Source organism: Cyclopterus lumpus, chromosome 1 (assembly GCF_009769545.1).
Source record: "Cyclopterus lumpus isolate fCycLum1 chromosome 1, fCycLum1.pri, whole genome shotgun sequence".
Classification (NCBI taxonomy): Eukaryota; Metazoa; Chordata; class Actinopteri; order Perciformes; family Cyclopteridae; genus Cyclopterus; species Cyclopterus lumpus.
Window position 1 is genome coordinate 4,050,905 of NC_046966.1, and position 14,466 is coordinate 4,065,370.

The window sequence follows — 14,466 nt, forward strand, 5'->3', positions numbered from 1 at the left end:
ATTGGTTTGTCGGCTGACATTTTGGAGCCTCGAGTTCGTCATTTTGTCTTTTTGCAACCAGAAGTGTCACTTGAATGAAAGTGAAAGCACAAGGTGAAAGGGATACGGTTGTAAGACGAAAACACGGACAACGCGGCGGTAGTGGCCTGTCAATCACAACGTAGCCCCGCTCTAAGAGTCGCCCCCTGATGGCCATTAGAGAGAATGCAAGTTTCAGGCACTTTCACAATGGCTTCAGACTGGTTCGGACTGAAATATCTCAATTTTGTACAGACATTCGTGGTCCCCAGAGTGTGTATGCTACTGACTTTGGTGATCCTCTGATTTATTTCCTCTAGCACCACCATGAGGTTAACAATATAGCTTTTGCGTAAAATGGCTTGACAACTTTTCATCTTGCACTGCCATCATCGTCTTTAGAAATGTAACATTTCTAAAGACCAATAACCTGCAATAAATAATGACATTCCCATCAGCCTCAGCTGTACTGTTGTGTTCAGTGCTAATTAGCTAATGTGAGCATGCTAACACGCTAGATCGTGATCACGATCAACGTTATACCTGCTTAACACCAGCATGTTTAGCACTATCATTGTAAGCATGTGAGCAAGCTGACAGTAGCATTTAGCTTAAAGTGCGGCCAAGCCTAAGTTTAGCCTCAAAGAGCCGCTAGCATGGTTTGTTCTGAACAGGACATTTTACAGTTACAAAACAAAATGATTGGCATTACTGTTTCTAGATTATCTCAAATCAAATTTGGCAATTTTTTCTTTAGTTATCCGCCCATTTGTATACATTTGCCTTGAGCTAATGTCAGCTGACACACCAGCATGTAATGGAAAGTAACTAGATACACCCCTCTTCGTCTTTGTGTCCGTTTCGTTTCACACCACCTTTCCCTTCTCCTTGCTTCTCCTCTCCCATCTCAACCTCCTCCTCCTCCCGCTTCTCCTCCTCTCAGTTAGTTAGCGGTGGTTAAGTGGAGGGGAAGTGAATGGGATTGATGGTGTTAGCATCTGAGCTGTTTATGATGATGATAAATGTGTGTGTGCAGGACAGGGAGGGGAGGGGTGTTTGTGTGTGTGTGTGTGTGTGTGTGTATGATGATGATGAATGGAGGGCTCCCTCTCCACGCACTCCCAATGTCTACTGCGTGCAAACATAGAGAAATGATTTGGGCCGACACACTGTCATGTAGTCTAATGCAGTTATATATCCTATCCACCAAGTGACAGGCAGAAGAGGTTAGGGGGGGGGGGGGGAGGACGGTGGGGTAGGGGATGAGGGGTGGGGGGGTGTTGGTAACTTAATAGATCTCAGCGGACAGGAAAACGAGGAAGAAAGAACAAAAGGGAGCGGGACATCCTAAATGTGCTGCTGCATTAATATCGCAGTAAAGAGTGTGAGGTGGAGAGTTTTGCAGGTGACACTTGCAGACTTTTAGATATCCCGACATTGCTGTGGCTCACTGGGACACTTGTTAATGTTATTATCGATAATGTTATTGATGACACCTGTGCTTTCCTGCTGTCACAGGAAGTGTCCGCTACATCCGTCCGTTAAGTTAGTTTTGAACCTTTGTATTTTTGCATTTAAAGTCCATTTCTGAGTAGAGGATCTCTGTATCCATGGCAGTTAGACCAAAGTATAGGCTGATAGATCATCTGACAATGATACGTTTACGTGCCCCAAATATTACGTTCTTTGCTCTTATTCGGAAAAAGACAATATTCCTAATACGCTGTTTACATGACTATTGAAAATGAATATTCCACTAATATTCCCTAATATTGGATGCAGCCGTGCATATTCCGATTAACGCCCCGTGCCGCATCCTCTTCCCCGGGGGCCGGTGAATACCAAGTGCACAACGTTCTCGGCTGTGTTTGACGGGGGTCGGTGCCCCAACGTGCCGTTTATCACGTCAAAATATGGAAAGGATTATTCATTAATAGTTCAATTTAATCTCCATTTTAAAGCAAACATTTGCTGGTTAGTGCTCCTCAAAATGTGAATGGTATCTAGTTCATGGCATTTTGGGTAAATAAGGTAAATGTCTTTGGGTTTTGGAGTATTGATCGCACACAACAAGACACTTGAAGACGTCGTAGAGTTGATTTGATGAGTCAACTGATAATGAAAACAATTTGTAGCTGTAAATTAATCGGTTCTGGGCGGCACGAAAACAATGTTGCATACAGAACTGCCAGAAGGCACAAATATGACGACAATGACAATGTCCACACGGATGTTGATATTGATAACAGGAACATATTGATGACAGCATACGTGTGTGTGTGTGTGTGTGTGTGTGTGTGTGTGTGTGTGTGTGTGTGTGTGTGTGTGTGTGTGTGTGTATGATTACAGGCCGAGACCTAGCCAGCACCACTCTGCCAGGCTACCCTCCTCATGTTCCTCCCACCGGACAGGGCAGCTACTCCACCCCCTCCCTCACCGGCATGGTACCTGGTGAGTACACACACACACAAACACACACACACACACACACAAACACACACACACACAGTTTGACGCGTTACAGTAATTCTGTCATCTCTCGCCAGCCGTCATCTCGGCAGATCGGATAACTGTACATACGTATCTGTTCGATTCCCACTGGATGTGTGTGTGTCTTCAGGGGGTGTACTTAGCTTTGCCACTTCCTCCTTCTCGTCTGTCTACACTATGGCTGACAGCGTTCCCAGGGGGTGGCGTGTGTGCGCATCAATACGCGTGTGTGTGTGTGTGTGTGTGTGTGTGTGTGTGTGTATGTATCATTAGAAACCAGCCACAGTAGCACAGCTGTCCCTCCTCAACATTAGTAATTTGTTTTTAATGAGAATCACCAGTGACCCACGACTAATTCATTCATTCCCTTCCACTTCGCCTTCCACGGCGCTTTTGTGTTTCAATCCTGGACCGCCATTCTTGTCCTCTCTCGCTCCCTCTCTCTCAGTCTTGCGATCGTGGTCACTGCAGAGAAATAAAAAAGGGTCAAAACACAAAAGGCGCAGAAACAAAGTCAAAACAATGTTGTTTACAAGTTTTTGTCTCTGTGTATTCCCAATGATCAGTCTGTGTGACACAGACACACACACATAAACACACACACACACACACACACACACACACACACACTCTCTCAGCGGACATGTAGCAACAGCACGTCCAAAGACGGGTAACCCTGTCGCCCTGTCCCCCTGCGCTCACCCCGTCCTCAGGTTTGACAGCATATTTGTGTGTGTATTTATCTGTGTGTGTGTGTGTGTGTGTGTGTGCTAGCATGCGGTTGTTTGTGTGCGCCTGTGTTTGTTTTTGACAGTGTGTATGTGTGTGTGTGCGCGACCTTGACACCGAGCTACACGAAGGGAGACCCCTGAGCCTCCTCCCACACCCGCGCCTTCCGACCCTCTCTCCCTCTTTCCCTCCCCTCGTCTCCTAAACAACCTGACACGCCGCCGTCACCGCGGCGATGACAAGGGGAGGATGTTCGCACCCAGGGATGCCATGGAGACCGCATCCCGACCCCACCTGACAGATGCAGCTAAACATACACACACACACACACACACACACACACACACACACACAAAGGATGGTGTGATGAAAGAAAAACTTGTTGGGTTGTACATCCAAACACACACACACACACACACACACACACACGTCTCCACATCTAAATTCTTCTCAGTGGATATTCGAAGCAGCCTGAATCCTCGAGCCGACGGGAGTGACTGGAGGAGATAATCTCCCAACTTTGCTTCCTCCTGCTTCGCCGTGTTTTATCTCAGCACTTCTCAGGCAAATTATCCTCCTTTTTTGTCCGCTCTGTCTAATATCATACCTTCATTAAGCAAGCAACTCTCCTCTGCTGTTCTTCTTCTCTCTCTCTCTCTCTCGCTGCAGCAGGGGGGCTGACACTCAGAGGGGGTGTAGAGGAGCAGTGAGGCAGAACCGACAGAACGAGAGGGAGAGAGGAGGGATGGAGGGGGGGGGGGGGGGGGGGGGGGGGGTTTGAGGGGGCATCAGGGTCTGTGACTGTCAGCTATGGGAGAGGGATCCCCCCCCCGGGAGGAGTGAAGGTTCAGGAGAAAAAGAAAGAAAGAGTGTGGGTGGGAAGGGAGGAGGGGAATAAGAGAGCAAGTCAGCAGAGAGATGTCGGGGAAAAAAAAAAAAAAAAGATAGAGGAGAATAAATGGGGAAGAATGTTGTTTTGATGTGAAGGGTGACGGGCCGGCTGTAGTCGGGCAGGGCCAGAGGACGAGGAGGAAAAAATGAAGAGGAAGAGGGTGAAGGGAAGAGTGTGGAGGGGAAGACAAGAGGAACGGCAGACCCCAGACAGCAAGCAGTAAATGAGGGAGAAAAGCTACGCCATCATCCGCGGAACGAGAGGACGGCTCCAGTCTCGCTCAGCTCTCCCTCTTTAAGGCACTCGCTCTGTCTTTAACGGGCAGGTCAAAGCTCAGCCGCTTGTGAGCAAAGAAAAAGTCCTCCAAACCAAAATGGTTGCATTTTTTCTTCTTCTCCCATTCAAACAAACAACTAGCGCAGTCGTCTCTTTCACATGCACACTGGATACGCAGTGTTACTAAAAGCTTTATAGAGGTGCAAAGCACTTCAGCACCTTATTAACAGCTCAAACTATAACTCCACCCTTATTATATAGCACGGATGTTCTAGCTGCACTAAAAACAAAGAGGGACCTATAGTCGCCTTTCTCAGGGTTCTGTTAGCAACTTGATTCACCCTGAAGTGTCCAATATAAGTCTGGATAGCGCTCCACTTCAGCTTGATTGTTTGTTTGTTTTTAGCAAAGCTGGTAGCTCAAAAAACAAAAAAGTGAAGTTTCTCGAGGACAAAGAAACCGAATCCTCCTCTTCAACCTCTGCTGTTTCTAAACATGCTCTGTTTTCTTGTTCTGTGCTTTGCTTTCAGGTGGAGATTTTTCCGGAAGTCCGTATTCCCATCCTCAGTATTCCACATACAACGAATCCTGGAGATTTCCCAACCCCAGTTTATTAGGTAGGTGCATCCCATATCAATGGATTTCATATTCATCCCACCTCGTAGCCCAACCTCTCGAACATTCTCTTGTAATACGCTGTATCTTTCATGCTCCACTGTCCCGTTTTTTTCCTTCCATTACAGTACATTTATGTCTGTATTGTACCATACAGTACAATACATCATTTACACACTAATGGTTCTGTGAAAAGAAAAGGGGTGTGAATGGGATTGAAGAAACCGTAATAGAGTGAGTGTGAGAATGAAAGGAACAGATTACCTGACATTTATCTGAATATCATCAGTGTTGCATATCAGGATATTGGGGATTTCATCAGTTATTGTGAGGACGTTGACCACATATGTTTAATTGTTTATGTAGTCACCCTCACATAAACAATTAAGACCAAACCAAACTGAGTAGTCATCTGCTGGACTACAATGAGCAACATTTTATATATATATATATATATATATATATATATATAAATATATAAATATATATATATATATATAAATATATATATATATATATTGATATTTAAATATATATATATATATATTTAAATATAAATATTTAAATACATATGTAAATATATATATATAGCTACGTCTCAAAAACACCTGAAGAGAAATACGACTGCAGGATCCAGTCCGGTCTTCTGTTGAGTTTTTTTTCTCCTTCAGCACTAAGAGTGGGCGAGGTGATGTGATAATACCGTCCAATTTTGCCATATCATGGTGAATAATGTTACAATTCAATGAGCAGAAAAGAGGCAAAATAAACCCAACGTCATTGTCTAGGGGGACACCTTAGGGGGGTCACGTTTAAAGATAAAATAGTCAGCGGGTGACAGTGTAATAAAGGTCAATGGGGGAGAAGCGCCTGTGTGCTGCCCCCCCAACCACCCCCCTTGTCTCAACCTGCTTCTTTCCACCCGTCTGTGCCCAGTGTTCCAGCAGGATTATGGGTCTCTCCTGGGGACGGAAATCGGCTGCTCCTCCAGCCTCTTCACCAGCCAGGCAGGACAGATGCAAGGTAGGTGGACAAAAGAAAGAAAGAGCAGAGAAAGAAAGAGTGCGATAACTGGGGTGCATGTGCAGAGGTGCAGAGACGGAGGGGGAGGGGGGGGGGGAGTGGAAACTTTGGTCTGATTAACGGATGAGCGGCCGCCTCACATGAGGACAAGATGCACACCAGGAGACACTGAGAGGTTTAAGATTGATGGCAGCGATGTAGAGGGAAGGATGAATGAGAGTACAGGTGACGAACGAAAGAAAGGGGAGTTAAAAAAAAAAAGAGGCAGAAGGGGAGAGAGGGCGTCTGAAGTCTTGACTGAGACTAAATAGTTTGTCAGGCCAGCTTAATGCCTCACTTCCCCAAAGAGCCTCCTGAGATTACCTGGAATGTGGACAGACATAACCTGTCAACACACAGCCCGGCTGATTGATGGAAGTGACAGAGACAGGTGTGTGTGTGGGTGTGTGTGGGTGTGTGTGTGTGTGTGTGTGGAGGCTGTGGATTTTCTGTGTGTTTAAAGGTGAGTGAGTGTGGGTTTCTGTGTGTCTTTGGGGTTACAGTATTGAATTGACCTCCTCCCTGAGGAGAGAATATACTCAAGGGATCAGCAGTAGTAGAGCTGTACTCAGTGTGTCAGCTTAGACTGTCACTTAGTGTGTGGGTGTATATGTGTGTGTGTGTGTGTGTGTGTGTGTGTGTGTGTGTGTAGGTGTGTGAGAGACAGAAGGTGGTAGACGACGAGACAAGTGTCAGAAAGTAGACCGAGTTCATTTCGTTGGTATTTTTTTTTCATTAGCTTCATCAGCCCATGTCATCTCCTCGCTGCCTTCAACTACTCACATTCAAAGTAAAATATAATCTTCATACTAAATTGAAGCTGCTCATTTCACAGTTTACACTCCAGTAACCCAACGTAGTTGAAGGATAATTCAGATTTATTACAACACCGGACAACGCCGTGGTCGCAACCTGTCAATCACAAGGCAGCCCCGCCCTAAAGCATAACCTGCTTTATGGTCTATTTGACTCTAAATGGATCATAATGTACTAAATGAACATCGTGCTGTATTGAAGAAAACTTGAAACTAGAGATTGAGACCATGAACTCATGTTTACAATGTTCACTGAGGGAATAAATCAAGTGAGAAAATGTTCTCATAGACTTCTATACAACCAGAGGAGTCGCCCCCTGCTGGACGGTGGCGAGAATGCAACTTTAAGGCATTACCGTATTAGATTCACTTTTCAGGGAGGGAGCCCCCTGATCGCTAATTACACAGATTGAACTCGTCAAGTCAATTACAGAAGTCCAACAGGGAAAGAAACTCACACAAAAGCCTCTGATCATTTTTCTGATATTTTCACCATGCCATGGCCATCAGGAATGAAGTGGCGAGTGAATGTGGTAAAGAAATGGTAATGAACGCGTCATAACTATGATCCCCCCGTTTCCCTTTCTGAATGACGTGGAGGTACAACCAGTTCCTCTCACAGGTGCAGAACGTCCGTGCTGATTGGCTGTTGGCTGTCGTCTTAAGTGCCACCTTTTGGCCAAGAAGCAGCCTTCGTTGCTGCTTGTTCTTTGATGTTGGTTTGGGCCTTTTCCATTCATCGGGTGGCCAGAGACACAACTCCAAATGAATGTTAATGTTGCTCTGCATCTACTGGATTTGTATCTAGGGAACTTTGTAACAGCTTGTTACTAAACTGTTGGCTTTGTCATTGCAACGTCACCTTACCCCTGCTGAGCTCAATGACATCATAACCAATAGAAATGAGGTCCAAACTACCAAAACAATACGCAAGTTGTAATAAACTGGACTTAATGTTTTAATCATTTTATTTTGGAGAAATTGACTGGAAGATTGTTTCTCCCTAGGGTCACCGTACTACTACAGTGCAACGTCACGGGGGGCAGGCCCTGCTGCCACTGCAACAGCCTCCGCCTACGACCGCCACTGACCCCTTCCACGGAGAGAAGACGAGGATGAGGAGACGAGGGGAGGGGAGGGGGACGAGGGGACAGATAGCACCAGCACTGCACAGTACAAACCTGCCTACGGACGGACGACAATGAGGAGGAAGATTTCAAATTTTTGACGTCAGTGAAGTTTGAATTTTTCTATGACAGACACTTAAAGCCGACAAACGGGGCTGAAGACGCGATGATGATACATCAACATGTGCGGGGGTGACATTCCTGTGAGGACACCGGCTTGACAGTGTCAATAACTGCTATAAGATAGAGGACTGATGGATTTGGACCCTCCCATGATAAATCCAGGCTTTGGTATCCCTATCTTGTGGTGACTGAAACTGTGTTGTGATCTTCGGTGGTTAAATGTTGCGTTTTTAGGTTGGAAAATAATTCTTCGGAGGAAATTATTTGAATGCGATTCGAGCAAAATCCCTTTTTCAAACAGTGTCTTTTTATGCCCCCGACATCAATCAATCAATTTTCTATGCCACGCTACGGTGAAGTAAAGACAATCCAATTCTCATAACTTCGAATGACCAAAATCGCCCATATCGCGACCATTCTAGTCTCTCTGCTGTCGATGCGACACGCTTCCCCTGGGATCACAACGCTCCATTAACGGGACACCGTCGTTTTCAATTGGGAGTGTTCAGTTTCAGTTTGCTAAGCCCCCCCCCCCCTCCCGAGCTACCTGTCAAACTTTCTGCTATCAGCAATGATACATCAACACTGTATGTTTTTTTCTTTAAACAATGGATCCTTTCAGACAGAAGCAGACAGTCTGCAACCATCTATTTTTGCGGACAAAAAAAAACCCGGCCTCCAGTTTAATCTGTCATTACCACCTTTGCTCTTCTGTTTTGGGATTTGAAAAAAAAGGACGAGACGATAAGTAGTATCTCTCTCACTACAGCCCCCGATGCACACTGCCTCCACATGTGGAGAAATCCAAAAGCTTGACGGGACGGCCGTGCTTAGTTACGGTCGCCGGGCTACAATTGGATGAATCCCTGTACCGGGGTGAGCTTCAGTTCCAGTGGTTGCGGCCCTGAGCCCAGTGTGTGTGTCACAGAGCGTCTAACGTGCACGCGTTCACGCACTCAAAGTGGCCGCGAGCGCCGCCGACTGACTGACGGACAGGCCTTTCAGCAAAAGCACAGCCTAAAATCGGAGTCCTCCGCTGTCAAATGGACAGTGAACGCACTCACGCCAGACCAAAATAAAAAGCCACCGGGGAGGCCCACCGTACAGGGCGGTGCTATCCCGCCTCCCCCAGCCAAGACGTAGTCCGGATCAAGAGCTATTTATAATGGGAGGAGACACAGAGTAATATATTAAGAAGCTTTTCTGCGCTGCACTCCGTGATGAGAGTGAATGCCTGTTAATGATTTATAATATGTGTCACGCTGTTGTGCTAGAATAGTGATGATGATGATAATGATGACAATGCCGTGAAATATGAAATCTTCAACAAAAAAAAAAAACGTTCCATATGACAACAAGTCTTTGTTTATGAACATGATCTGAGTTTCCTGTTTATGGTGCGTCGCCTGGTAACAGTTGACGCAGGTGCCATTGAATAAAAAGACGCCATTTTTATCTGCTTCCTGAATATTGATAAGAGGAGCCAGGAAGCAGCGGCACCCTCTCTTTCTCTCTCTCTCTTTCTCTCTTTCTAGTTCTCTCTAAACTCCCCAAAGATGTGCCCCCCCTAGTGGAACGGCTGACTAACTACAAAAGCACAAAGAGACTCAATCATCATTTAAAAAGGCGCCATTTTGCTTTTTTTTTGTCTTCCTTTTATAACTTCTTCTTCTTTGTTTTATTTTTCTTCTTCTTCTTCATTTTATTTTTCTTCTTTGTTTTCTTCTTCTTCTTCGTCTCCTCCATCAGTTCTGCGCCGTGACAATGTATGACACCGGGGTCGAGGCCTTACCCATCACGTACAGACACAGCAGGACAGATTTGCCCTCCGGCGCTGATCTGAAATCTGTGTGTTTTCCCTCTAAAATGTGTTTTTCTTTTTTCTTCGAGGGCCCACGGTGTTGATCTGGTGAGAGGGCACTATCTCCCCTGAACCTGTACGCAGCTTCCTGTCTCACTTCTGTCCATACAAGCCGTGTACAGTAATCAGTGAACGAGAAGAGAAGTCACGATGTCGATAGCGATTTCAGTTATTCACATTTTAGATTTTAGTGATGAAGCTTCCTTTATGATAAAAAAAAAAAAAGAAAAAGAAAAAAAAAGACTAAGAGGTGTGTGGTGTTGTTTTAGCCATCGTCTGCAAATGTTTACATATCTTTTTTCCATTTTATTTTGGTATGCGTGGCTGACCGTAGCGCTTCATTGCTACTGTGTAGTTTTATTAGCAGATTGAAGGCACCAAATCTGCAGCGTGAGACATGAACATAAAGCTATATATATATATAAACGTATACCTATGAACACTGAGCGAAGCTGTTAGTTTTTTCGAAATCTTGGTTTCTGGGCTTTTTGAAATCGTGAGTGGATATCTTTCACATTTGTAGACCTTAAAAGTTGTGCTGCACACAACTCTAAAGCAGATTCTTATGACGGCTCGCCTGCTGTGCTGCCGGCGTGCACCGCAGCAGGGGCCCTTCCTTATTTCTGTCTTTCTCTCTTGATCCTTCTGAGGCATTATTGAACCTGAACCACACCAGCTGAAAACAAGGACAGTGCCTTTAGTTTTATATGTCAACCCGACACCCCCAAGCCCCACCCCTGCCAACCTCCCGACTGACCACGCATCACTGAAACAAGATTCAGCGTCCCTCCCTAACTCCTCACACAAAACCGCTACCGTGACAACGCGGGGGTTGTCGGTTATACGAAGCCTTCCACGAGCATGTAGGGGCCAGTGGGCTCCGGTAACAGGACCTGTAGCCCTGATCCGGCACACGGAAACTCACACAGCGCACACATGACAGTCACAGACTCACAGGGGGTAACGTTGAACTCATTCAATGCCAAAAATGTACAATCTGCGAACGACATCATGCGGCTGGAAAGCAACAGAAATCTAAATATGTTTCCGAGAAAGGTCTGTTGGCCCAGGACCCCTTCCTCGCTCATCGACGCTCAGCAGTGCTGCCTCTGGTAGCCTGAAGACGTATACATCAGAAGACCGTTTGCATTGCTATTATTGCTGCGATTTAGCTTACAGCCACTAGTGGCCGCCCTCCGTTTTATTTTTAGCCATGCAGCTGATGCCTGGATTGATATTTGGCACAAACCGTGATGTTCCCCATTTGGCACAAATGTACCCTAATGACTTCCAATTACTTTTCTTCCTTTTCGAGCCACCAGCAGGTCGGCATGGAGTTCTAAGTGACTGAAATGTACCAGATCGGGGGCCGTGATATGTGCTGTAACCTCGGATCAGGGCTGAACGGGACAAGGAGGGATAAAAAGGCACAAAATACACACACAAAAAGCCAAGTAAGGGACAGACATGTCACAAGTCTGTTCATTAATATTGCTTTTTAAAAATACTAATTATTCAACCACAGCATCTTATACATGAATCCCACCCTTTTCTTCACACACATTACTGTAAACATGACAACATATTGATTGAGAGTCGTTCTCCTTGAGGAGGTGAATCCAGCTGTGCCTCCCGTGTCCGCTCGTGAGAAGAAGGGCGACACCAAACCCACGCTCCTCGGGCGTTGCCCAGGAGCCCAGCCACACGCTAACAGGATTACTTGTTCAACTATGCATCTCGTAGTGACACAGCTTGCCTTGCCATTGCTTTGACCTAATTGGCTAACGAGGGGAGACGGAGCGGGGCTCTCATTGGGCCGCCGCCGTTGTCTTCGATTGGCAGCCGTGACATTGACTGCGGCGATGAGAGGTGGTGGTGGTGGTGGTGGGGGGGGGGGGGGGTCGTTGTGGGTGGTACTGTAGGAAGCACGGGCGGGCAGAGGCCACACACACACACACACACACACACACACAAATATAAGTACAGACACACACACACACTCTCCCTCCCTCCCTTTGTCCTTTGCGGAGAGTGGTGATCGCCCCTCCTCTCGTGGCCCACAGTGTTCCCTTGGGGAGGCCAAACCTGCTGTGCCATCAGAAGCTCATTCCCCCCCCCCCCCCCCCCCCCAACCCCACCCTCAGCCCTAATCTCATCATATCTCACGCACTCGTCTCCCCTCTCCCTCTCCTCCCCTCCTGTAGCACTGTCACACCACCAGGATTAGGAACATTAAAAGTATTCTGTTGATTTCAGGCCTGTGACCTTCTTCAAAAAAAGTCTTCCCTGTTTCCTTCTTATCCCCCCCCACCCCCACCCCCACCATTCCCTTTCTCACTTACTTTCCCCTCTGACTCTGTCCTGTCGGACACTCTGCGTATAAGAATGAAGCAGGGTGCCAAAGCGAGGTCATTTCAATGGCAACACTGCTGCCGGTATTCTTCGTTCAGCCAAGAATATTCTGCGAGATGGCATCTCGTGCATCTGCAGAGTGATTATAGAAACACAAAGAAACAGCAGTTTCAGATCCAACCAAGACGTTTCATTTCCAGTTTACTGTCCATGAAAATTCAAATCGCATCCTGAGTTGTTTTTTGTATTTTTCTTTTATCCCGGCTCCAAATCAAATAGGAAACTGAAATAAATGGAAATTACTTTTTTTTTTTTTCTTTCTTCTTCTTTATTATGATTTCTCAGCGAGTGTGCACCGCCCGACTGTATCTCAATATGAAATCCATGAAGATGGCTACTGCCTCCGTGAAACCTGAGGGGATTTCAGCATCACATCTTGACAGCAATTAGTGGCGCAATCTGTTTCATGCTTGCTGATATAACTAGGCTCTGGACAGATATCATACTGAAGTGTTACAATGTTCTGTACATCTTAATATTATTCAACTGTGGAAGAGGAGACATACACAGGACTCAGCCTACACAAATCAACTGTGCTTTTCAAGCAGATGTTTCAATCAAAGTCAAAAAATTAAAAAAAGAAGAAAAGGAAAAAAAGATAACATGATTTTTCACCTTACTGTGGCCTTTCGTGTAACAATCTGGAGTTTTTTTGTGTGTCCATGGCTTCCTATCTGGGGTGTTAAAGAGATATTTATATCTGTGACGTTTCATTAAAAAAAGAAAGAAAAAAAAAAAAGAAGAAGAAGAAATAAATACATCCGAATGTGAAGACGAAAATTAGGTTTCAACGATTCAGCTTCTTCGAAATCAAACGCGACGACAAAAGAAGACATATCTGTAACATTCACCAAAGCCTGTGATGCCTGTTTTAAATAATAGATTCTTGTACAAAAAAAACCCACATATAAAATAACAGAAAAGACTTACAGATACAAACACAAAATGAAGATAAAGAAATGCCTTCAAATATTCTGGACGGGAGGATTTAAAAAAATTAAACTTAAAAAAAGTTAAAAGAAATGCTTCTTTAAGAAAATGTGTATGTTTTTTATTCGATTTTCTAGTAGTTGCAAACAAAACTTGGTGTTTTTTCTCTTTGTGTGTTGCGTGTTGTCTTAATATTTGAATGTATTTTACTGCAGTGCGAATTTGCCAAAGATATCATATCACTTGATTTCTCTCCTTTTATTTTTTTTTCGGGGGGGGAGGGGGGTCTTTTTTTTTTGTTCCTGAATTGTGACCAATTTTGTTCAGAAAACTGGAAATAAATGTTAAATTTGATATTATGCTTATTTTTCATATTCCTAGCGTTGATATTATCGTTATTTTATTCCCTGGGTTTAAGTTTACTGTGAAATATTAAATTGCAGTTTGCTTGATGCATCTCTTCATACTGTGTACATGTCCATCCGTCCACCTGAGTGACTGTTGTTGGTGAATTATTCCATTTATGTACCTGTAATGTGAAGCTAAGAAGTAATTATTTGTAAATATTTGCCATAATTTTATTGGTCCTTCAGAATAAAAAATAATTTTTTGGAAGTTACAGTTTCAGTGTCAGTACTCTACTCGTGGTTTTCATGCATAGAGGCGGACCACGTGCACGCTTAATGCCACATTCCTCAACGTCCAGCGTCGGCCCGACAGACGGAGACTTGGAACCCCGTCGGGCAGCTTTTCACCCTGGAGACACAGATCTCATCTCGGGGCGTCTATCTGGAGGCTGAACCCCCTCCCTCCCCTCACCCCACCACTCGGAGTGAGCAGAGAGTCCCAGGGCTGCAGGCTTGGCTGCTGGCCGAGTCCAGGAGGGGGCAGAGGTGTGTGTGTGTGTGTGTGTGTGTGTGTGTGTGTGTGTGTGTGTGTGTGTGTGTGTGTGTGTGTAAAGGAAACGAGGGGGAGGAGGAGGAGAGGGGTGATAATAGGACACAAGCCACGACATGGCGACAACACGCCACACACACAGAAAACAGCACAAACCCAGCTTGAGACACAGGCTGGGCTGTCCGCAGTTTGGGTGCCTGCCCAGGACTGCAAAATGGC

At 45.4% G+C, this 14,466-nt stretch overlaps 1 protein-coding gene across 4 annotated transcripts in view; it reads left to right on the forward strand.

The window, feature by feature from the left end:
• pax5 (paired box 5) overlaps positions 1-10,448 on the forward strand; it is a 50,197-nt gene extending 39,749 nt beyond the window's left edge. For all 4 annotated transcript variants that reach the window (XM_034533957.1, XM_034533959.1, XM_034533956.1 and 1 more), the window contains 4 exons: positions 2,368-2,469; positions 4,936-5,022; positions 5,957-6,043; positions 7,905-10,448. In XM_034533957.1, the coding sequence (XP_034389848.1) occupies positions 2,368-2,469; positions 4,936-5,022; positions 5,957-6,043; positions 7,905-7,987 (359 nt within the window). In that variant the 3' untranslated portion in view covers positions 7,988-10,448. The remainder of the gene's footprint in view (positions 1-2,367; positions 2,470-4,935; positions 5,023-5,956; positions 6,044-7,904) is intronic.
• Positions 10,449-14,466: the final 4,018 nt, after the last annotated feature.